The sequence below is a fragment of the Calonectris borealis genome, chromosome 1 (assembly GCF_964195595.1).
Source record: "Calonectris borealis chromosome 1, bCalBor7.hap1.2, whole genome shotgun sequence".
Classification (NCBI taxonomy): Eukaryota; Metazoa; Chordata; class Aves; order Procellariiformes; family Procellariidae; genus Calonectris; species Calonectris borealis.
In genome coordinates this window covers 69,957,369-69,982,527 of record NC_134312.1, presented here as the reverse complement: position 1 = coordinate 69,982,527, position 25,159 = coordinate 69,957,369, and the positions used below count along the sequence as shown (strand labels likewise).

Genomic DNA, 25,159 nt, shown 5'->3' with positions numbered 1-25,159 from the left:
CGTGGTATCCTATCTAATCTAATCATTGTGAAAATTTAGCTTATATGTTATTCTGGGTTTTCTTCGAGAGAAAAAATAACAAAGCTATACACGCATTGTTGCTATTCATCTAGCTGTTTAGACTGATGAGCATTCTGCAGCGTTCTGCAGTCAGTGTCTGGTTTTAGGCTTCAAAGTCTGAGAATTTTTATATAAGAGTTTTTCTGTTGTTGCTCTTTTCAGACAATTTGAAAGAGCAGTTTTTGGAAAGAGTAAATGTTAATGTTTATTTAAGCAGACACTGCTCAAAAGATAGCGTTTGTCACTTCTCCATTGTAAAACAAAGCATTGTGCAAATACTAGCCCAGAGAAACTAGAAGAAGGGGCAAAGGTCAGAATATAGGTTTGAAATGCATTAGCAAAATTGTAGGAATAGGATAGCAGTAGGGGATGCTTAATACCAAGCAGGATACACTGACAAAACTGCACTGGAAGATAATTATGTGCCATCAATTTGCTGCTTTTATTATTATTTGTATTACGGTATTACTAATGCTGTTTTGGCTTCCTGACAGTGTTCAGATACTGGTGAAAACCCATGTAGACTTCTGGGATGTTACTAAACCAGTAGTATCACAAAAGGTCTTAATTGTGAAGATGAATCTTTGGTTGATTGTCCTTTCCACAAGTAGCCACTGTGCATTTTTAGAGATGGTTCTTTGGGAGTTAACACTGTCCTCTCTCACTTTCCTCTGCTGGTTGTATTCATTCTTGCTTTTTCCAAAAATGCTTCTGCCAGCTTTTCATGTGATGATTTCTTTGTTCCTCACACACTGCCGCATTGTTAGCATGTGATACCACACAAGCCTCACAGCTTTGCTTTGGTGTTTGATAGGATTTTAAGCTAAATGGCTGTCAGGCGCCCAATGGAAAGGAGGCTAGCTAGGAGCGGGGGAGAGGAGGGCTGGAGTAAAAACTTCAGATAGTGTTTGCCTCCATGTTTAGTGAAGAAACTAGAGGGAGCAAGGGGAATGGCAGCAGAAAATAAGTTGCAGTGAGACAGACAGTGCTAAACTGCTGTGTTCTCATTGTTGACCATCATTCATGTTTTATCTGCAGGTAAATTCTACTGTAAGCCTCACTACTGTTACCGACTCTCTGGTTATGCTCAAAGGAAGAGGCCAGCAGTGGGTCCTCTGTCAGGAAAGGTAACTCATTATTTTCATTTAACATGTCATGTTAATAGGTTTTGATTCTTAACATTGAAAAAGTAAATATGCTGGTTTTTTTTCAGAAAGTAGAAAAATACAGTGTATCGAGTTGCTTTTTTATGTCATGAGAGCTTGCAGTTCTATAAATTTTATTTAAAAGCAGTTCCTTTGATTACCACTTCTCTTTTCATGGTTCTTATTATAAAATAATGTACTGTCCCATTCAGAACAGGATTCTGATTTGTTTTCTTGTCAGCTGAAATACTTATTCAGTCCATGCAGAGACTACATGATTTACATTGCCAGTTTTGGTTTTGCTTTGTTTCTCCATGGTTTTTCCTAAGATGAAACAAATTATTTGCATTTCCTTTGAAACATGAAGTTCTACCCCACTTGCATAGGCTATGAAGACGACCTGCCTTCATTTCTGAAGGTTTTCTGTGTGTTAATGGGAACCTGCGTGAAAAGAAAGGATATCCCTTTTCCTGTACTATCATAATGGAAGCATTTGTACTTTAAATATAGGATCAAGATGCACAGTGTAATACAGAAAAGTGTTTTGTCATTACAATCCAAGGCACTTAATTTGTCTTCTCAACCCCCTTTTCAGTATTTTTGCATACTCTGTCTGAGCAAACTACATGCTAGCCTCTTAACAAGTTCTGTTAAGCTTGCATGCTACAAACTGTCCTTCCGCCTTAAATTATATTTTCCTTTGTGGTGGTGGTGGTGGTGGTGCTTGTCTTTCTGCCTGTTTCTCAGGTTTTATTAGTACAAGCTGAAGCTGTACTACTTTTTTTTGGAAGGATAAGTGATCCATCCCAATATTTGTGCCATACTTCCTGCCAAAAATAAAGACTAAAAATGCTACTTGTTTTATTTCCCAGATGAGCAGACTTCAGGGATCTTACTGCTTTGACTTTCTTGGATATCCAGCTTGGTTTTTAGAGCTTTAATAAAGCCATAAATTGGGAAGGAACATACTTGTTTCAGACCTTGCCTTATGTGATGATTGAGGGGTACCTTAACTGTGAGAGGGATGTCTTCCTAGTTCAACGTGTTCAGTACATATAGCCTTACATGAAAAAAAAGAGTATTCCAATTAAAATTTTCAATTTTAATATGAATTTAATTTCCCCCACATTCTTACAGGACACCAAAGGACCTCTGCAGGACGCCATGGCAAGCGATGGAAGTGGACGGGCAAATACCATCTCCGCCTCAGCAGAGAGGGCTCCAGGTAGCTCCGCTTCCTTCTTTAGCAGGGTGGTGCAGTACTCTCTCAGCCTCTTTGACAGAGTTAGGGTGGCAAGCCAGCGCCTGCAAAGCACAGTTTCCTGGATTGGGCATCAGGTAGCCCAGAACCCCTTGGACTCCTTTTTCATGTGTCAGCTGATGGCTTTTGGGGTTCCCTTTCTCTATGTCCAGTCAGAAGTTCTTGTGCAGATCCTAGGGGAATTCTGTGGGCAGCTTGCTGACCAGTAAGAGTTAATGTGACCCAGCTTTATGAGCTGTATTATTTGTGTGATTTTGTGCGTTACGTAAAAGTCTCAATATATTATTTTGCACTGTGGCTTTGGGGCCTAGATGTTCTCAGTCCTTTCAAGGACATTATCTGAAAGAATTCCAGGAAAACACAGATGCTCAGTTGAGGGTCTCCTCTGAGTGGGCCCAGATAAAGTGATCTGTAATGTATGCAGCTCAGTGTTAATGAAGTTGAAAGTTCTTCTGATGCACTGGAATAATTCTCAAACTGGATTTCTGTGTTTGCCTGAATTCTGGGTGTGGTTCCTTGTTCTCCCAAGCTTCTCTTCATTAATCTGGTACTTGAATGGGAAAGATCCCATTATCTCTGGATTGTGTCTCCTTTGGAATTCTGGGTGTCTCTGACAGGTAATGGGATCGGATTCCTTAAACCCCTTGAATTTCATGGTGCTGGCAGGTCATGGTGCTCTTCCCTCACTGCCAGAATCTGTGCTGCTCCTAGCCATGGCTTTGGGAATGGGGTGGTGAATGTGTGTGTCTTACTGTGAACTAGTTTCGCCTTTTAACTTGAAATGCTAATTCCTTCTAACACGGGAGAAGTGTCTGTGCTACAAATGCTCGTTTGCCCAGCCCCTAAGTGCTCATTTAGTGATGTCAGAAAGAGATTTGATTCATAATATTTGTTTCAGAACACTATAGATAAACTAAATCAGCTGCTTTTAGAGAGAGAACATACTTAGAGCAACACTTTGAGAATAGAATGTTTTCACAGTGCTAGTTGAGAAAAGACCTTAACAACATGCAGGCAAATAAAAATCATGCTTTTGTTTGACTTTATGTATCATTCTCACAAGTGTTTCTAAGATTGTTTCTAAGATTGAGTGCAGTCCAAAAGAAATTTACTCTTAGTGTGTGCAGTTGATTCTTGAAGTGTAATTACTTTCAGGGTTTCCTCTTTTGTTTGTGTGGAATTTCCATGTCGCAAAATGGAGGAAAGGGAAAAGGAATGGAAGAATGATGTTTGCAAAATGCTGTGGACAGATGGGATAACTACAGCATTTTTTGTGCAACTGGATAGATTTAAAATTGCTTTCTCCAAAAGTGAAGAGATTTTTTTTTTTTAACTGGAGCATATTCTTTAAGATGAATGGAAAAAATATTTCTTGGAGCATAGGGCATCTGATGTGAGAATAAGGTGGTTTATAGAGTGAAGCTATTGGTGGTGAGAAGTGGAAGAAGGAGAGTTTAGCTATATATATCAATTAGTTTATCAAAGCAATTGCTGGCAGAAAGTCTCCTTTCTCTGATTTAGTCCTTCCAACTGATCAAATTTAATTACTCACTTTTATAAATGAGCATTCAGTAAATAGCATCTAAGTGAACACTAAGTAGGGCAAGCAATAGTTTGCTATAGATTTCTATAAATCAGATATAAATCATCTATAAATCAGATGTTTCCTCTCTCCTTATGTAGTGGTGGCACAGTCCTGTAGCAGAACTGTAGTATTTCCAGAGGAGTAAAGCAGAACAGACACCATTTTATCAAATGGCAAAACTTGAAATCTAGGGCTCCTTCTGTTTGCTTTCTGCTTTTCTAAAGCAGTGTATAACTAGCATCATTTTTAAAGCTTTTGGATTTTTTAAAGCTTTGCCTCTTGTAGTACCCAGAGTATATTAGAACATACTCAGCTTGGCTGGGTCAAGCTGGGTCGTCTTTAAGGCAGTGTATTGTGGTGCATTCTTGTGTGTGCATGACAGAAATACATTTAATGGTAGAAGAGTGAGCAGTGCCTCTGTCGTTCTCCCCCTTTCTGCTAGAAAAATGCCATTAGTGGCTGAGATTTTGTTTTCTTTGTGAAGCAGGTTCCAAGTGTATCTTAGAACTACTGGCTTAACAATGGTTAAGAAGCGGGAGGAGGCTAAATGCAATGTACTTTAAAAGCAAGCCGCAGTGTCATTAAAGGCAGGTCAGTTCTCTGTTCGTGTAACAGCCATGTCCTGTAGGTACCTACCTTTAGCTCCTGGTCTTGCTGGGTAGGTAGGTCAGGAAACCTGTGATGTGTTTACAGTTACATATGGTTTGAAAAAAAACAAAACAAACCCTTCTGAATTACTAAACCTGATAATATAGTGGAAGAATAGGATATTATTCCTGAATAATCAAAAGGAGTCTATAAAATTACATCTCAGTATAACTTCTGACTTTGAACTGTGTATATGTTTTCTTGCAATTTATTAAATCGTCTGTTTAAGAGACTATAGACATTCTGCTTTCATTGTAAAGTAGACAAATATCTCGAGCAAAAACCTGTCTGAAATGGAGATGGGGCAGAGCTCTGTTTGCAAGGTTCCACCCATCTGGTAGACTCATCTAATACAGGTCATACATCTGAAAATGTTTGACCTCCCTTAAGGCAAGTGCCACCCAATGAAATTTGGCAATAGCAATTTCAGACCCTGAGGTCTGAGCCAATCCTCAGTAGTGAGGTAGATCTTGATGTGGAGTGTTAAGTTGCCTCTAAAATGATTAAGTAAAAAAAAAAAGTGTAAAATGCGCAGGTTTGACATCAATGGAGATGTAAAGATAGCTTAGAAGGCAAAAGGAAGGTGTACAGCAGAAACATCAATTAAAGAATATACAAGACAAAAAACCCACTGTTTGTAAATTTTATACCTCTGATTTAAATTCAGCCCTGAGTTAGCAAAGTGCTTGCTTAGTGAGCTTTATGGTGACTTGTGCAAGGCCTGCTTTTTAGTTGCCATGGAATCCCAAATGGATGTAAATTGCATGGGTTCTCCCCCTACACTCACTGCCTCTTTTGCTATGCCACCAAATCTGGCCTTTTCTTTTTTAGTCAGCTTAATGCTTAAAATATATTCAACCACAAAATAACATTCAGAAGGTTTGGTCAGCTGAGGTAAGATTGGTCACAGCAAGCACTTGTGATGTGTTACTAACCTGATTGGCATGTGTTAACTTTGCTAAAGATGTCAGTCCCTCACTGGGTGGCCGCAGTCTTAGCTGGCATTTAATGTATTTTGTCTGTCCCTTGTATTGTAATGATGGTAGTTGCAGGGCTCAATCTATGATAAGCAAGTTGAGGTTTTTTTAGTAGTCAGCTAGAATCACCCTTCTTGCGAAGGTTTTGCCCGGTTTGCCAGAGAGCCTGTGTGGACCTTATGTGGTGGTTACAAGGAATATTCCCAGAGAGGTTATGGTCAAACTGGGCTCTTGCAATATAGATCAACCCTTCAGTTTGGGAAGTGGCAACAAGCTTTTGGGTGGTGGATGCCATTCTCTCCGGGTATGGGAAGTCCAGGAAAGCTGTTACTGTGCTTTTGGTCTTGCTGAACTGTGGCATGCTTGTCGTAGATTCTGTAACCTTTCTCTGTACCCTGTCTGCCTGTTTTTCTCTTATCTTCTGCATTTGCCTTTGTGCCAAAATTGTTGCTATTGCCAAGAGAAAAAAAAACAACTTTGCTTTTCAGCTGTCTCTCCCTTTGATAATCTGTAACTGCTGTGTCTTGAATTTTTTTGAATATTATTTACAGTACTTTATATGGTTTTAATGTGCTTTTAATGCAAATGCTGTTTTTCTATTTGTTCTAAAGGTCTGTAAGAACATATTTCTGAACTTTCAGCTCTTTCCTGACAGATGGACTTGGAACAGTCTTTACCCCATCAGCTTTATGGTAATGCTCCTTGGGGTGACTTTAGCCAGTGACATTTTGTTGTAAGATGTTTCCCACTTCAGGCTTGTGTTCTCACAGCAATACATATCTGTCCCTATTGGCACTAGGGAATTCGTAAAGGAAAAACCTGCTAGGGAAACTCATACTTCAAAATGTACAGCAATAAAAGGCAAGTCATGAGATCTTTGCAGTAGTTACTTGACCTGGAAAGATTTAAGAAGCCACATATAAGCCATAGTATGCAAAACTGAAAAATGCAATACAAAATAGAGGCACTAGGTCTCCTGCTTTAAAATCACAAAAATATATAGTGTATATGATATAGGTATGCAATATGAAAAGTTAAAAATCGTCCTATGGATGTGCCTTAAGTGTTTTTAGGGAGCAATGTTCTGAGCAAAGCCCTTCACAGTAGACTCTTAAACAAGTAATCTGTTGTTTATAGCAAGCAAAGCTGGTCCTTACATGAGGAAGTTGTTTTGCTGACTTTGAGAGCGAGAGAAGGGTGGCTGCTTCCTCTAAATGGCATGCCCTTTGAAGTAAATTCTCTGAGCCACATTTTCAAAAGGATCTTAACTGTCTGTACAATTTTAATGAATCTTTATGAACGCATCCAATATTATTTGCACACAATTCTACTTCTGTGTCTAATGAAGTACGAATACTTTCTGTACATAAACAAGCTTCTTGTTCATAAACATTGCCTCTATGGTTCTGTATACATTGAACATACCTTACTTGTGAAAGTTATTCAGCTTGAAGCAATACTGTTTGCTTGTGCAAACAAACATATCTTCATGAAATCCTCCACTTGGTCACTTCTTTTCACTATTATTCACATTTGATTTTTGTTCTTGTTTTAATTTGCCTGTTTTAAACATTAAATTACAGACGATAGTAGCAAACGAATTCTGTGACATCGTGTTCTGTTTGTGGTGCCTTCATTTTAAACCACTGGACTATGCATTTACAAACACATCCATATCCTGCTCCCCCCCCCAAAAAAAAAAAAAAAAGAAAAAAAGAAGTACATCCATATTTCAGGATGCACCACCAAATTGGGAGGAAAGATAATTCCTCTACTACTGTGCCTTGAATGTTGTCTGTTCTGTTTGGAGGAGCCGTGGTGGTGTGTTTTGCAGAACGTGGCACATGATACTGAACCCTTTTATGGGATTTCATACAACTCCAAAGAGAGCTGATGCAAGATTTATTTCTCTCTGCTGGAACATTTAAAATATAAACTTAAGAACCAGACCCTGTATTTTTGGAAGCTGAGGAGAGTGTGTGGGTTGCCCGATTAGGACCAAGGTTCAGTGCCCAGTGAATCATCGCTTAATAGCAAGCCCGGAATCTCTGTTAGGATAAGTGCTTGACTGTTCCCAGTCCATCATGTTCCTTGTCAGTGTTCTTATCAGGATTTGGGTGGCTTTGGTGTAAAGGAAAGGAGAATGCTAAAGGACCAGCAATTTGAAGCCCAGAAAATTTGGAAAGGCAAAGGCGTGATGGAAAGGTTATTTGTTCTAAAGAGGGGAGATGTAGCTGACCTGATAGACTTTCACTGAAAAATCCTGAAAAAAGTTTTGGGGACCGAGGAAGGATATACAAAATAGCAGTGTGCTGAGTTATGCTCACGGCTGGATCCTGCTAAGAACACTTTTTCTTGGGAGTCACTGGGCTCCCGATTCCTTCTTTCTCTCTAGCTTTCAGACCTGTAGACTTGTGCCACTGGAATATTTGTTTATTGTTTGTATGTGTATATTCTGAAGGGTGATATGAATTTTTCTGGGCACTTTAAGAGCTTCATTGAATGTTTTCGTGTCTTAGAAAAATAGTATCAAGTTTGTATGAAGGAGTTTGATTTTTTTGAATTGCAGAATTAAAATGTCTGGTTTTTTTGAAAAGTGGAATCCGAGAAATGACCATTTTGAGATAGTTTCCCTCAGAGGAAAGGAGGGGGCGTGCATAAAATAAGCTTGGTGACAGATAATGTTCAAGTGAGACGATTAGTGCTCAGAAAGGCTTCATGTCTCCATTGTATGGCCTCTTTGAAGATTTTGATTTATGCAGTTGTTTTTAACCTGTTTTTGTTTTGGGTGTGTGTCTCTTTGAATTATGTAACACATGGTTTTCCTGTTGCTGTGAAATCAATACATTATTTGTTCAACTGTGTGAAATGTTCAAGGGAATAAATTCCAAACAAACTTCAGGTTTCTGAGTTTTTCTTTGTCATCCCCCTTCTCCCTCCGCTGGTTCCAGGTGAGGGATGCTGCGGGGGATACAGAGTTGGGGGAGAGTGGAATGAATAGATCTGGCAAACTCAAATACAAAAGGCATTTTGGGGACCTCTGTGGCACGTGCCGTCTGTCACTGCAAAGTACTGCTTTTCGGGCTTCTTCTGTATTGTGTTTTTTTTAAATTTTGCTGTTGTGTTGTGGTTTGCTCGGAGTGCAGGGCATACACTGCACAGACGGCATGACATGCTGCTGTAGAAAACCTGCTAAGGACCCCCCATACTAAATATTCTACTGCTTTGGCAAAGCCGGCTTTGGGTAAATGCGCTGTCAGTGTTGTGGCTTCACTGATTTTGCTGCATTTGGGAGGTGGTGTTGTGTGCCTTGTTGCAGGCCAGAGATCTTTGTCGCGCTCTGTAAGCAAGGCAGTGACACCCACATGTGAGGGGAGAGGAGGAACATGGGCGAGTGCAAGTCAGCGATTGGGAGCAGGGAGGCATAGCCTTTGCACGTGGTGTGACAGGTAAGCATCTTGGCAGCATTTGGCTCCTTTTGTTGGTATAGCAGCAGCTGTGATGATGGGATGTTTTGGTGTGATGGAAAGGCAGAAAATGAGTAAGTACGGAGCCTTGTAGCCAAATCCTGTGTCTTATGTTCTAGCTGGACAGTTGTCTCCTGTCAGGAGAATGACACATGAGGAGATGACCTCCATTCCTCAAGACCATTAAGAGACTATTCTGTAATGTTCTCACCATGACAAACAGATGGAGCTGGGTCATAATTTTGAGCTGCATTTTCCTGTTCCCAAAGATATAGTGGATTAGGCTACACTAGGGACTCATTCTGTGTCTTTTCTCGCATGCTTCTCATGCTTCCTACTGCACCATTGGCAACTGAAAACTTGTAATAGCAGATGACTTTGGAAAGTCTAATTGTGAACAATATGTCTTCTCTTTTGGGTTTATTTGGCCAGAGTAGTTATGTTTAAATGGTAGTTCACAGAACTGCAACCGTAAACCAATTCAGTTATACATAAGAGTTCCTTCTTTGGAGGAAGGTAATCACTTTATACCTTTGAAATTGCCTTTTATTTTTCTTTACTGTGATCAGTAGTCCTGATTTTGAGGCTAAAATGGGCGTTCAGTTCTGAGAAGGAACCATCAGCATTCAGTATAAAACTTCAGAACTAGAAGTTCTGAACTAGAAATGTCATTGTGATGCACCACTAGAGCATCCTCCACTGTTCTGTATCAGGAAAGCTATTAACTTTGCAGCTACATATATGCTCTTCAGAAATCAAATGTTTGCTTCATGAATTTAAAAAAAAAAAAGGATGAAGGGAGGTACATTTCCTGAGCTCATCCCCATCAGAGGTTAGATCAGACTTCCTTGCTGTACCAGTATAGGAGACATTGTTTTCAGCTAAAACTTGGAGAAACCAAGTATTTGTGTGATGGGAGAGCTTCCAGGCACTCTCACCTCATTCTCCTTGAAGTCTACACAGATGCCTCACACTTTCTGTTTCTGTGCCTGTGGTTCTTCTCTAGTCTCATGGCTTCTGGTGTTCTCTTACTAATGCCTATGGGAAAAGTTGAGCTCTGTGTCCTGCCCCACTGGATGGGAGAGGGGTGCTGCCAGGGAACTTCCTTCCATGGCCCTGGCACTCAAAAGGCACTTTTTGTTAAAGGCATTCTAGTTCTGTTTGTGAAACAAAACTGAACCTTTTTCAAGCATTCTTCCCTTCACTGCCACCCTTCCTCCTCGCTCCCATTCCAACCTAAGATACTTACCTTAAAATGATTTCCTCTAGAGGAAACTTTATTCTGTGAATAAAGCCCCGAGTAACACACTATGTCAAATATCATTCTTTTTAACTTTTGTTGTGCAAATAAAATGACCTGAAAATGAGGAAGAAAAGTAGACAATTTGGGTCGGGCCATGTTCTTGCTAAGTGTACGTGCTTCTTTGCCTGTAGTTCTGTAAAGAGAACACATTGATTTTTCTGAATATGTTATCCTGGGATCTTGAATTACACAGATTGGTCTTTCCATTGCATCTGTCACTTCTGAGGGTTTCTAACATTATCTAGGACTTGTAGAACTTGCTAAATAGATTAAATATTGTCTTCATCTTATAGAAAATGAGGTATCGTGTACTTTTTTGCAGTTAATCCTCACTTAACGTCCTCAAAAAGAGATTATCCACAGAAAATCTTATGTGGCTGCTAACTGACATCCAACTATTTATCCCAGAACTGAAATTGAAGGACTGAAATTTACTATATAAATAGTAATATATTAAAGACAGTTTTTAGAAACAAGGTATCATAATTACTTATGTAAATAATTTCAAAACCTTGAGGTACTGAGCCATTCACTAATGCACAAAAGTCTGTGGGCAATGTGAATGTTTTGTTTCCTCAAAAAACAGATGACTTCCACTGAAGATGGACTGAATTAGCTTTTACAGGGGTTTGGAAACTTCATTCTAAGATTTGAGCTTTTGGGAATACTAAGATGTTTTCCACTATGCATCCCAAAGCAGCTTGCTTCATCAGATATATTTTGGTAGCAGTTTTTCCAAGAGGCACGTTGGCATAGAGCATCACCTTTGCAATATGCACCGCTAGGGTAGTGTAGAAAGCTGGCTGTGTACAAGTTGTTTCACATTTTGGACATATTACACTTCTCCATCTGATATGGTAGAAAGCAGAGTAACTGTTTCATACAGATCTTTTCCTCTAATGTTGTTCTGTAACAGTAATGAGAAGGTGTAAGGTACTTTTAAAATAATAAAATGAATTAATAAATATCTGTTCACCTCTAAGCCAATTAAAACAAGCCACTGATAGTTTTATCACCTGCTTGTGATTAGCAGCATAATATATTAAGGTATGTAGTTGGTAATATATCTTAAAATACAAGGAGAAACAAGGGGAGAAAACCAAACATTTAAAAAAAAAAGCAAATAGAAGTAATCTGAGAGGAAGGAATAGATACACCAGAGTCAACATTGAACCTATTCTCCTGCTTCCATGAAGTGTGTTTATGGAGGAATGTGGAGTAGCGGTTGCTGAGCTGCTCCTCGTGATGTACAGCTTAGCTTGGGCTTTCCAAACAAAACTGGGCAGATGCTCTTTAAGGATGAGATGGCACTTCTATGCTCTGTTTAGTTCCTTACATCTTCTCTCAAAAATGTATGTTTAGTCTGACATTTCTCATGTTTGCTGTCATCCCAGAAGGCTGTGTTTTCTTTTTTAGGAAAATTTCATAACTGTCCTTTCTGCTGTTATAGAAGTTTATCTGATGGCTTGCGGGTAGAAGTGTTTAAAAATAGGACTTTTTTACCCAAGAGATGTTTCAAATACTTTCAGGGTTGGGTAACTCAGTGGTTTAAAACATCAGAACTGATGCGTAAGTTATCTTTAATCACTAATGTGCCTTTTGGAAGCTTTCTTTTCAGCAGTGGGGCAGATTTTGAATATACCTAGCGATGTACCTATATACAAGAATTTTCTTAGTTTCAGAAAAACTCCCACTAAGGTGTGAAGCTCTGGATTGCTTGGAATATTCAGTTGCTTTATAAGTTATGCAAGAGCATGTGGGATAAATGTAGATAATAGAAAAGTACGCAACAGAATGAGGCAGCAGATGTCGATGCTTTTTGGAGTATATGGAGCTCCATATACTTAGGGCAAGCATTCCCCAGATATTTTCCTGTAACTGCCAGCCTCAGATTTCAGCCTGTTGCATTTGCAGCACTTCATAATCTTGACACAAATGATAAAAATTAAGTAAGGACATGGTTAGTATCTAAATATATTCTAAGATCCAGTAATTATGGAAATCTGTAGTACATTGGAACAGAAGAGAGAGTGGTTATTAGCTCAGTAGTTGAAAGAAGATATCCGTTTGAAAACTATGTTTTGAATCTGATCACAGTTTGAACAGGAAACTGAAAACATTTGATATTCCACACTTTTTTTATTATGTATGATAAAATTTCTAGTTCCTGATTGGTTGTTCTTTAATGATCAAAACATCATCCACTATGTGAAGTACCAGTTTCTGTAAAAAGTAGGCAATATTTATATTGATAGATTGCACTACTACTTTTAGATGGAAATGTCCTTGGTTCAGCTTTGTGTTATTTGCACAGTGGGAATCACATGTCTGATCCCTCCCAGTGAAATGAGAGGTTCCGGAGAGCTGCTACGTATAAGTGGCAAGAAATACATGCCACAATGAATAAACTACATGAAGTCTTATGTAGTAAAGAAGATAGCAGAGGCTTTCTGTCTAACAACATAAAAGGGGTTACTCTGGATTATAACTGGACAATCACTCTTAAATGTTAATTTCCAAGTTACTTAAAACAGAGAGAGTACTTCACTTACAGAAGGGTAAAACCTCATGAGTCAAGGTCATGGTGATTTTAAAATATAGTGTGGCCTTTCTTGCCTTTCCTTTTTCTCCCCGCCAGTCCCTGGATGTGCCTCATCCCAGGTGGTTCTTTGAGGTAACATATCTTTAATAGCTTCCAGGACAAAATTTACACCTGCAAAGTAATGTTATCTTTAGCCAGATTATCCTTTAGTGCTCTTCAGCCTTCCCACACTCAGCTTCTTTCAGGAAATGGAAACAAGGCCAGGCAACATATGCTAGAGCTGATCAAAATACTGGAGAGAGCTCAGACATCTTATATGATACCAATAAAATGGAAAATGATAGGCAATATGTTACTGACTTACCAATATTCCTCAGTAATAGACACACCAATAATGAACAGACTTAATATAAATTGATGTAGGCATTTTATACCTCTAGTACTGGAAACCTGTTTGAGCAGCAGTAAAAGTGAAATCTCCACAAATGTTAAGGTTTTCTGCCAGAAAAGGTGCAGTAAGGAGAATCAAGTTTAGCAGTGTTCCCCGGGGCTTGGATTAGGTGACCTAATACCTTCTTTCTCCTGTTTCTTTTCTCCACCCACCAGCTACAACACTTGTCTCTTTCTAGGAGTCAAAAATAGCTATATTCCTGGATTATTCTAAACCTTTGCTGTAAGGAAGACAGCTTTTCTGTATTGTTAAGCCATATACTGAGCTTTAAACTTTCATTACATAATACTACTACTTCACACATCCATATATGAAAAACACCATCTATTTCTCAAACATAACTTTATAGTATAAGTTGCAGATGAATTTTGATTTGCTTTCAAGACACAAATATAAATTACAGATGACCTTGAAATAAAACTGGTTAATTATATTCACTTCTGATTGCTTCCACTAAAAACAAAGAAAGGTCAGATCAATCAAATTGACAGCTGTTTCTAGGCTGATGTTGTAGGAAGCAATGTTTTGTCAGTGTCTGTTTTGGCAATTCTAAAGGTGTATTTTAACCAAAATAGTGTGGGGATGGAGAAAACATTGCAACATCCATAAGATAAACATGTAAGTTACTAAAGTCATTCAGTAGTCAGTCCAATTCACTTTCATAATTATGAAGAAGAAGGGGCTTCCACATTTACTGGCAGTATCTGAGATACGAAGAACTTAATTCTAGCTGGAGGTTGTGGAATGCGTGGAGGAGGACTTACATCTTCATATGTTTTTTTCTGGAGTATCTGTTTCAGAATCCCTTGAATATTTTAGCTGTCAGTTATTCCCATACACATTATAATGGTTTGGGGGATCTTGGGAGCCTCCTCTGCCCCCCATTGCTTAGGGAACCAGTGGATATCGACAGGAATCTGACTGATTTTTATTTCATGTGCTGTGTGCTATTGAATCAAGTAATGCTATAAAACTTTCTGGTCAGCACTGGAAGTAGTGCGGGTTCTTTAATAACTCTCTGCTGGGTACTTCTGCATCAGAGGATATTTAGACAAAACACCTTTCTGTCTGTACAGCTTCATCTCCCCATTTGTCTGTTTTGTTCTCTGATTGCTAGGAAGAATTGCTTGACTGACAGTTTGAGCACTGAGCTTTGACATGGTAGTACTGGTCTCAAGCATGTTGGTTGCTCAGTGGCAAAACCCTTTTTTTTCTGGTAGGCTAGAAAAAGCTGCTCTTCTGCTCTGTGTCTGCTCCTTAGTTCCCTAGATTTTAAATGTCAGTTTAAGGACAGTTGTATTGATCCAAGTCCAACCTGCATAAGACAGTTTGCATACGTACAATTCCCATATCAAAATCCAAGAGCTTTAACTCAGTAGAGCATATCTTCTAGAAAGCTTAGTTAGTTACTATTTATTGTTACAATTGATATGTGTGCATTACAGAAGAATTTCAGTGGGGCTATCTTCAGGTTTGAGCTCATTTGAATCCTGTGCACGGACACTCTGGATATCTTGCTTTTGAATAGACTTTGTTTTTCTTATCATGCTGTCCTCTTTGAATTCAGGGCTTTTATATTTAGCAGAACGTGTTATGGATCAAACTGGAAACACACATTTCAGAAAATTTAAGGTTTGATGGCTTCTCAATACAGCTGAGTAATTCAGGCTCCCTGAGGGCTTGGGAATACTCTAGGATAGTAAGAGAGAAAGTTGAGGCATTATATCAAAATAACATTAACATTTGATGACTATTAAGTATTTACGTTTGAATAAATGCATTCTTGTTTCTATTTGAGCAGGTGTTATATTACCCCTTTTGGCTTTGAGGATGTACTTGTCAAAATTCAGGGGATCCTGCCAGGATGTGTGCAGTTCTGCAGTATGTGATGTGAGGCTGTGTGAACAAGCAGTGACAAGAATTCACCAGACCTGCTGGGCTCTTTCCAGTGGTTTCCTGGAGACATTTCTTAAAAGAGAGAATAAAGGGTGGATGAATCTAGATTTAAAACCTTACATTTCTTCCTAACCCTTAAAAAATCCGTTCCATTTAACGTGCTTCTGCAGGTTAGTTTAGAGTTGCCATCTAACATGTTTTATATATCTCTTACTGTGCAGTACAAAAATTGTTAACAGTGGCTAGATACTAATTGTGGAGAGGAATTAAGGAAACGATTTCTGGCTATGTCTCAGAAGAAATCATTTGCACTTATTTAAATGGAATGTCTTAGTTGACTTACTGTTTCAATATGTGCACCATCCAACAACAGGCCTCGGTACTAAGATTTCTTTTTTTTTGTACACACTGTGCTGAGTGCAGCGAGCATCCCATAGGAGGTGCTGTTGCTTAACCTGCTCATGTAAATCATGTAATCATTATGCTTAAAATCCAACATATTTTAGTCCCTTTCCTACTTCAAAGTGTTTTGTCTTGACTTAAAGTGAAGTTGAGAGTGAAGAGGTTGGAGTTGGGCATTCTGGATCCTGTTTCTGGCACTGCCACTAATCTGTTGTGAGACTGTCTTGCTGGTATTTAATCTCTGTGTCTGGACTTTGCAATGCCTCTACAGTACTTACCTACTTCCAAAATAGGTTTGTTTTAATATGCTAATAGTTGTAAAACATTCTGAGGCCCCTGGATGAGAAGTGGAGTTGGAATACAAAGAGGCAGTTAGTGGAATTGAAGTGGGTGAGGGTGAAACTTCTGGGAAAAAACTGAAACTCAATCTGACATTAACACAGATGAAAAATGAGAAGCTTAAAAATGCTGCTGGATCTTGTTTGCTGCCTTCTCTATACCTCAGCGATAATGTTTGCTGAACAGCAAGCATACTTCAGAAACCTTACCCCAAAATATATTTCTTAGAAATTAACGGTAACAGAATCTGAGGACTTTCAGCATTTCTGACTCACAGCTCACTGCATCACTTTTAAACTCCCACAGCAAAGTTCCCATCTTCCATCTCTCTACTTTGTCATATGCACTATGCTGCTCTTTCTATAGGAGTTGTTTTATGTGACGTAGTTGTGTTCTCAAACAATTGTGTGGAGGTAGAAGTAATTGAAGAGTTTGGAAAAGACGAGTGAAAACAAACAGGTACAGTGTTTCACATTATCCTAAAAGCACAAGATTTGAGAAATCCAGAATGACGATTTTCCTGAGAAATGTATTAATTCCTTCCCCCTTTTGCATGTATTCCTTTATTTGAATTTCTGTAACTCCCCAAGGCCACAGCTGAGTCTGTGCAAAATACTAGACCCACACTTCACAAGAGATGACATTTAACTTAGCTTGCAATCTTAACAGATTTGACTAAGAAAAGGATGTCTAGAGGTATTGTATGATTAATGAAAAATAAATTCTAGTAAAATAGGCAGGTAGTTTCCCTTTGGGAAGGATTAATTGTCCTCAGATTCCCAGTTTTCTCCCACATCTTCAGCAAGTGTTATGTCAGGGAGTAACCTGGGCAATATTGATGGATGAAAAGCTGGACATGAGCTGGCAATGTGTGCTCGCAGCCCAGAAGGCCAACCGTATCCTGGGCTGCATCAAAAGAAGCGTGGCCAGCAGGATGAGGGAGGTGATTCTGCCCCTCTACTCCGCTCTGGACCCCACCTGGAGTACTGCGTCCAGCTCTGGAGCCCTCAGCACAAGAAAGACATGGACCTGTTGGAGTGGGTCAGAGGAGGGCCACAAAAATGATCAGGGGGATGGAACACCTCTCCTACGAGGAAAGGCTGAGAGAGTTGGGGTTATTCAGCCTGGAGAAGAGAAGGCTCCGGGGAGACCTCATTGCAGCCTTTCAGTAGTTAAAGGGGGCTTATAAGAAAGATGGGGACAAACTTGTTAGCAGGGCCTGTTGGGATAGGACAAGGGGTGATGGTTTTAAACAAAAAGAGGGTAGATTTAGACTAGATATAAGGAAGAAATTTTTTACAGTGGGGGTGGTGAAACACTGGCACAGGTTGCCCAGAGAGGTGGTAGATGCCCCATCCCTGGGAACTTTCAAGGTCATGTTGGACGGGGCTCTGAGCAACCTGATCCAGTTGCAGATGTCCCTGCCCATGGCAGGGGGGTTGGACTAGATGACCTTTAAAGGTCCCTTCCAACCCAAACTATTCTATGATACTATGATTTCATCTAGCTCATGAGAATAATCTGTAGATTTTACAGAACAAGGTAGTACTGGGGGAAAATTGAGTTGGGATCTGCTTTCAAGAGGAGCTTCTCAAGCCTTCCAGTAATTGCCAGTTACTGGAATAGGACACATTCATGCGGGCAAGGAGTGGTTCAGTGTAGGAATGTTATCTCTGATCATACGATTATCTTTACAGGAGGCAGGCTGTGTCAAGGCTGAGATAAATAAAGAACTCTGGCAGCTTTCATGCAACAGCCAAGCAGCCTGTCCTGTTAAGAAAAACAGTTCCCTTCAGATGATCTATGTAATGTTCATGGCCCACTGACTTCCAAAATAAAGAATCAGATTTTAAAATGTGTCCTATTTTGGATGTTTGTGGATTTTTAACTGATCAGTTGATTGCATGAGAAGCTGCTCTTGGCTTTCAGGTAGCTCTCCACTCTGGCTAGTAACATAGCTTTTTTTTCTGGCAAATGCAGCCTCATCAGCTTCTTTTGTTTCAGTTGTGACTAGTTGCAGACTTTTGGCTCTCTGGGCCCAGATGCACGGACAAGGTAGAATGGATAATGAGTGCACTCTGGAACTATCCCACCAGCAAGCTACAAAACAGTCTGAGGAATACAACATAACGATTTGAGAGAAGCACCTTTCCCCTCCAGAGGAACATTAGAGAATAAGCTTTAGCGTCTACAAGAACTGCATTGGCATAGACCTTGCCCATACGTATAACATATAGGAGGAAATGACGGCAGGAAAGCTTCAAATTTCATTGTCCCTATCTATAGTTTCTTATTGTAGCTTCAAATGAATTGGTGTGAACTTTATAACATAATGTGAGCAAGTTGTTCATCGTCTTATCGTGTTAACAATACCTGTATCTCACACTTACTTTCATCCCTTAAGTAAGTTTGTGAACTGTAATGCTTTTCCTTCTGATAGTTGACGGCTTCGTGGTGCAGAAAGTTGGCTATCTGTAGCATTTCTTCTGTTTCATGTTTGGTAACAAGTTTGACAATGGTTTTGCAGCTAGCCAGATAAGTCTTCATGGCACCTTTTAAAAACTAAACCAATAGACCAAGTAGACCAAATGATCCATATAGACCACACTCCTAGAAATCCCGTGCTGAAGCTGGTAATCAGTTGAGTTTCTGTCTCATGTTCTCCGATGTAGAGCTGTTTTCTTTGCAAAGTGAAGTGGAGGGATGTGACCAATCCTGCATCTCAAGTATCTGGATATATAAATTAATTAAAGAAAATGCTGGGAATGCCCTTCCTACTTCTTTGAGATTTTGAGGCACAGAGCACTTGTCAAGCTCACAGGACATCTTGGCTTGACCACATCCTTTTGCATTAAAGGTTAGGCAGATTTTCCATCTCTTCAGTTATTTTAACACAGTTGCATTGAGTCACTTACTCCCATTTAGAGTTTGTGCTGTGAGAGAATCAATAGTTTTATTCTCTTATGTACCAATTATACTGGGTCTTCATGATGAGAAGGGTGATGATGATTTGTATTTCGAATAACATACCTAAAAGATCATTTATGTTCATGAAAGGCATATAAACATATGTCAACTTGATTTTCAGTCCTCTCTTACCTTAGAGTGATTGCTGCCAGTCTTTCTCCCCACCCCAGATATTGCAGCATTGAAACAAGCATCTTTTTTTTTTAACACTCCATTCATTTCATTTAATTATATGGGAATGATTTTTTTTTTTTTTTTTTTTTTTTTTTTTTACTTTGAAAAGGCTGACAAAAACCCGTTAAGATTATTATTAGGAGCGAAACAATGTCAGACAGATAAAAAGTTCTTGTTCTTTTTGTTGTCATCCTTTTTTTCTGCTTGTGGACTTCGCAGCTATGTTGGGGTATGCATCAGAAGAGAACAAGTTAAAAACAGTTTGTGAAAAGATATTTCAGTTGAAGTAGCTGAGCCTAGCTGATGGGTCTGTTGTATATAAAGAGCTCCAAGTAGAAAAACTCTTGTTTTATGATGATTTAGTATATTCCTTCTTTGTTTTCCCTCACCGTGGTGTTCTTGCGTTACCCAGAGTCCTTTAGTTTTTCACTGTCAGCCAGAAGTGGCAGAGCAATATTCCAGGTCAGTTCCCGTGTTACTGTGTAGTCAGGGTTGGGGAATGTAACACAGATTACAAAAATAGATTTGGCTGAGGTGGTATCACCATCTAGAGAGAATGAAATGAGACATGAATCCCAGCTGAAAAGGCAGTCCAGTTCCATTAAACTTTGAAAATACTAACACAACATAAAGCTTAGCAGCAGGAAACAGTAGAGACCACAGTATCCCTGGAAATGCAAGGTAATGTTCCTGCCTGCCACCTGAGCAAGCTTCTGTGGTTTATGCCATAAAGAAGCCCTGTAGCTCCAGCCGAGGGCACAGCAGCCACTTGCCCACATCATAGAAGGGTTCAATAATACTAAGGAAGAGAGAAGAACACTCCTGGCAGTTGTCTTTATGAGATTTTATCTTTCTGGAGAGGGCTTGGAAATAAATGCCGCTAATTATGGCAAGGCCAATGTAGTTTTGTGTGAAAGACTAAGATGGTACAGAGTGAGTAATTGCCCTGAAAAAAGGCTGTCAGGAATAAAATGAGAAACTGCAAAGGATGCAGGAAGAAAACAAAAACTGTCTTGGAGGTCAAAACGCATGAGGATAAAGTCGACGTTGCCAAAGCTCATGCTGGGTTAGACTTTGCAAAGGAAAGGAAAGCAAACAGCTGTATCCTTAAGCATCTAAGTAAAAAGCAAGGTAAGGGAAAGCAGAAGTGGGTCCACAGTGAAGATGAGGCTGACATAAAATGCGATTTTACGTATAGTCAGGCCATCAAATGAATACTTGGCCTCCAATTTCAGTTGGGACAATGGCATCAGACGCGGGAGCAAAAGAAGTCAGTGTGTAGCAAGATTTGGAAATGGAAATTAACCCAATGAAGCTGGAAGCAAAATTTAAATATTGCTGTACTGTAATGAGTGGAAATAAAATTCAACCAAATAGTCTTTGTCTCAGAAGAGTGGAAGAATTGTACAATGAAATTGTTAGCTTTGTGGTAACAATTTGTGATTAAATCAAGCTATACTACTAATTAGATAGTACCTTGACTATCTAATTCAGGGTAATACCATGGGACCACTGGGTCACAGAAGTATGACCTGCAGATAAACAGTTAAAAAAAAAAACAAAACAAAAAAAAAAAAAAAAGAAAAAAGGTGATCTGAACAAGTACATATCGGTTAATCTAAACAGTAGATAAAACACCTTCTTTAAAGGAATAACTAAAGACTGCTAGTTCTGCAAGTGAAGTCCTTTGACCTTATGAAGGTAAGTGGTATAAAATGTGACATGGATTCACCAAAGACTACGCCAGACTAGCTTGACAGCTTTTATCGACGAAGTAACTGATTATCTCCATAAGGGAAGTGGGGTGCATTTGAACACTCTGGACTTCAGTAAAGCACCTGAAGGTTGCCACATGGAAATAATTATTTAAAGTGGATAAAATGAGGGAGTAGTACATGAAGTGTCAAGTAGCTAAGAAGTTGACTTAAATGAGAGATTAGAGGTTTTATTGAAAAAGCAAATAATGGGGTTGGATGTCACCTACAGACTGTGGAGTTTCACAAAAAATTATTTGGGGACTGATCTTTGTAATACTTTTCACTAAGGTTACTAGCAAAAAAAGGAAAAAAAATCTGCTAATGGAATTCATTGCTGAGGCAACATTTCAAACCCTCATCAATGCAGAGGAGGATAGGCATGTCATACGCTAAGAACTGCAAGATGTTGCAGGCTGTAATATTAAAAATAGAAATGTAATAGTAGAAAGTACTGGGTCATGCACTAAGAAAGTGTTAAGAATTTTGGCTACCAACAAGGTGCTTATCAGTTGAAAGCAGAGAAGGAGAAAGATCTGAATATCAGTCAATAAATAAAAGCCACCAGTATTATGTGGCGTATAAATAGGCAAGCGTGTTCTCAGTGTGTGTCAGATGAGAGATTTCTGGCAGGGGTGTATGTTACGCTGATAAGGCCTCATCTGGAAAGCTGTGTTCAATTCTAATCACGCAGGTTCTGGAAAGATTAATCCAAACTGGGACAGGTGCAGAGACCTAGCCTTCAGGTCAGCACACTGAAGAGCTTATCTCATGAGGAGAAGGCTTGGCTCGTTTAGCAAAGCAAAACAGAAGCTAGGAAAGATTGGGCTCTGTAAATAGTAAGTTGGGTAAGGGTAAACAGTAGCATGGTATTTAAGCTAAAATACTAGAATTTCAAAAAGAAATGGGTGAATGCAGGTTAGAGTTGAATTCATTGAGTGCCACAGTGAATGAAGCTCCTGTATAATTTTCTCCAACTGCCTGGTTCATACGTCCTTGCAATTTTCTGGGATTCGTGAGATTTGTGATTGCAAACATGTCACCTGGGTTTTTCCCTGTGGTTCGTTTCATCACAAACTCTGGTTAAAAAGCAAATTAATTGAAGTCTATAAAAAGTTTTAAAACTTGCTCCAGGTGGGCCTTTTTTATGCCCTTCCTTCCCCATCTTTAAGTAGTAGTAATATTTTTTTTGCTCTCTGACTCTGTAGAGCTACCTTGACTGGTAACAATTTTAACATTATGTAGCAGGATTGCCCCATAGCATTCCTACTTTTGACTCATAGAATATATGCAGTCTGTGGTTAGGCCTTCCCCAGTACTTACTACATAGGCTTCATTGCAGATCTAGTTTTTGCAGCTAAAATGTCCTTATTACCTCTCTAAAGCAGGACATTTAACATTCTTTTTAGCATCTATTAGCCAAAACCACTAAGGTTCCCTTTTGCAGTCTGGCTCCCCAGCAGGTTCTGCCAGTAGTGGCGAACAGGATAATGACATAAGGTATTCTCTCGCTTTATTTACTTCCCTCTGCCTCATGTCCTGTTTCTCTCAGTTGCTCAGTTTCCTTAAAAAATTACAATTCTAACTGTTGCATTTATTGTTTATTCACTGGCTTATTCTTTAGGTTCTAATGTAAATGGGCTGGAAGAGCCCAGCCTTGCTAAGCGGCTGCGTGGCACGCCTGAGCGGATTGAGCTGGAGAACTACCGACTGTCACTGCAGCGGGAAGAAGAACTGGAAGAGGTTCCTGAAGAGACGCTAGCAGAGCATAACCTGAGCAGTGTGTTGGACAAAGGAACAGAAGAGGATGTGCCCAGCAGGTTAGCACACATTGTCCGTAAGCTTTTTTATACTCATCCCAACAGACTTTTGCCTGCTTTTCCCATAGCTTTTTTTTAACATATTATTTACCAGGTTGCCCTTTCTAAAGTTGTTGAAAATGTTCTGCGTATTTACGCAGGTATTTTATCTTGTAGTATCTGTTCTTCTAAATAGCTTATTACCATTCATAGAAGACACCTATAGTACCATAATACCATGAAATTCAGTCCTAAGTTGGAAGGCATTTTTTTAAATTTTTTTTTTAATTGTATCAAAGACAAATGAGTCTTTTGAGCAAACAGAACATGGATTCAGATGCGAGGGGGTTCCAAAGTTAACTTTTTTCCTGTATGCTTTGCATTACAATTCAAAAACAGTTTTGGTTTAAAGATTCAAGCTTGACACACATGTAATCCTGACTGAATGCTAATGCAATGCCTGAGAGGTAGTAATTTGAAGTAATAATTATGGCTGTTGAAAAACACATTGTACCTTCACAAATTTCTCTTTACCTGCAAAATGATGTATAAGCACATCAGGATCCAATATATGCAGGTAGAGCTACTGGAAATAGTTGTTGCAAGAATCATTGAGAGAAAACACTTGATGAAGAATGCTTGTGAACTTTATAGTCAATCACACACTTTTTGCAGAGTCTCTATCTCTTAATATGGTTTCTAATAATGTACTTTTCTTTGTAGCAATAACAGCCCTTACCTTTTCAGCTCTCAGTCTGTCCAGTAGTCGTCTTGAAATAAACTCAGAAAATGGTGTCACTGATTTCCTGAGACTTAGATCCTACAAACATCTTATATGTATGCATTACCTACAGGTATAGGGCTGTATGAGAAATTCCTTTACTACATTTATACACGTGAAATTGAATTGGGTTGGTGTGGGGAAGAATGCAGGAATAAAAAAACGTTCATTAAAATGTTTACAGGATTAATGTAGTACAGAATCTGTCATTTATCTGATAAGATAAGTTTGAAGATGCAGCATCTGGAAAGGAGTAACTTTTAGTAGCCTGAACTCAGCCTTGACAGAGAGTGTGTACCTGTGGACTCATGAAGGTGTGGCTTTCATATAAGTGCCTGGCAATTGCTAATATCTTGTACAGCTGTTTTGTCTGAAACCTAAATAATACTTTTTGATTAATTTTTTAACATATTAATTTCTTCAGAAGATTCCATTTTGACATTTTATGTAATTGAGATCTTAACTAGTGCTCACGGGACTATTTGTGGCAGATGGAAACTCTGTTTGCTTCACTCATCCTTCCTTTAGGTCCCTGCTCAGGCCTAGGAATTATATCAACTGTGACAGTATAGGCATTAATGATATTGAGGGGTTTTTAGTCCTTTATGTTTCTAGCTCTAAAAAAAATTTACTAGTATGGAGTTTTATTATTATTGGTCTTGATTTCAGTAAATTAGGACACAGTAGGCCTGCTCAGTAAATGGCAGAAGACTTGCAAAGGAGGAGAAGAGTTAGTTAAAAAAAGTGGAGTTTTGGCATTTTGGCATGAAGTTGTTGTTCATCTCCAAGAGATATTTTGCAAGATTGTGGAGACTGAGGGCAGTACAGTAGTAGGTTAGCGAGTTTGATTTCCTCTTGTAGGGTGCCACATTTAGCTACCTTTGTCCTACATACTTCCCTTAACCTGTATTAAACTGACTATTTCTGTCTGTAATAGACTGAATTGTACAATTTTGCATGCGAAAAGCAGTGTTTAGTGGGCAACTCACACTGTATGATAGAGAGGAAAGAGAAAATACATCAAATTCCCTCTCAGTTTGACCTGGAAAAATTTCTGTCCCAAATCCAAATATAGCAAGCAGTTTACTCAGAGCATTGAGAAGGCTGTGCGGGCCAAACATCAGAGAGACAATTTTCTAGATGATGGAGGTCTCGAGTGTCCTCTGTTCAGCGCCACCCACTCCATGATATGTGTCAGAAAGCCCAAAAAAAAAAAGGGGGGGGGGCGAAAGTCTGACCACTTTTTCAGCAACAAAAGAAAAAGTTTGACTCCTGCAACAAGCCAACCAAAGCCCTGATTTGATCATCTTCACTGTCTTGATGCAGCGCCACAGGGTTAGGAGCAGGCAGAGGAGATGGGGAACTTTTTGTTCCCTCCGTGACTTATGGAGCGATGGATTGGGTTTCAAGGTTCAATGAGGTGTTAACTCTAAATCAAGCAGAGACCACGCATTTTGGTGCCCAGCTTCCCATCACACACACACTTAGGAGCACGCACACTGCAGAGAAAATTTACAGAAAACAGTATTCAAAGTATATTTTTTCAAAAGAGAGTTAATCTTGTTTAAGCTTCAATAAGAAAAAAAATCATTTAAGCAACCAAACCCT

At 39.2% G+C, this 25,159-nt stretch overlaps 1 protein-coding gene across 1 annotated transcript in view; it reads left to right on the top strand.

Annotated features, from left to right (window-relative positions):
• MICAL3 (microtubule associated monooxygenase, calponin and LIM domain containing 3) overlaps window positions 1-25,159 on the top strand; it is a 164,971-nt gene that overhangs the window by 91,843 nt on the left and 47,969 nt on the right. The window contains exons 24-26 of the mRNA XM_075159557.1: window positions 1,099-1,187; window positions 2,343-2,430; window positions 22,596-22,791. Coding sequence (XP_075015658.1) covers window positions 1,099-1,187; window positions 2,343-2,430; window positions 22,596-22,791 — 373 coding nt within the window. The remainder of the gene's footprint in view (window positions 1-1,098; window positions 1,188-2,342; window positions 2,431-22,595; window positions 22,792-25,159) is intronic.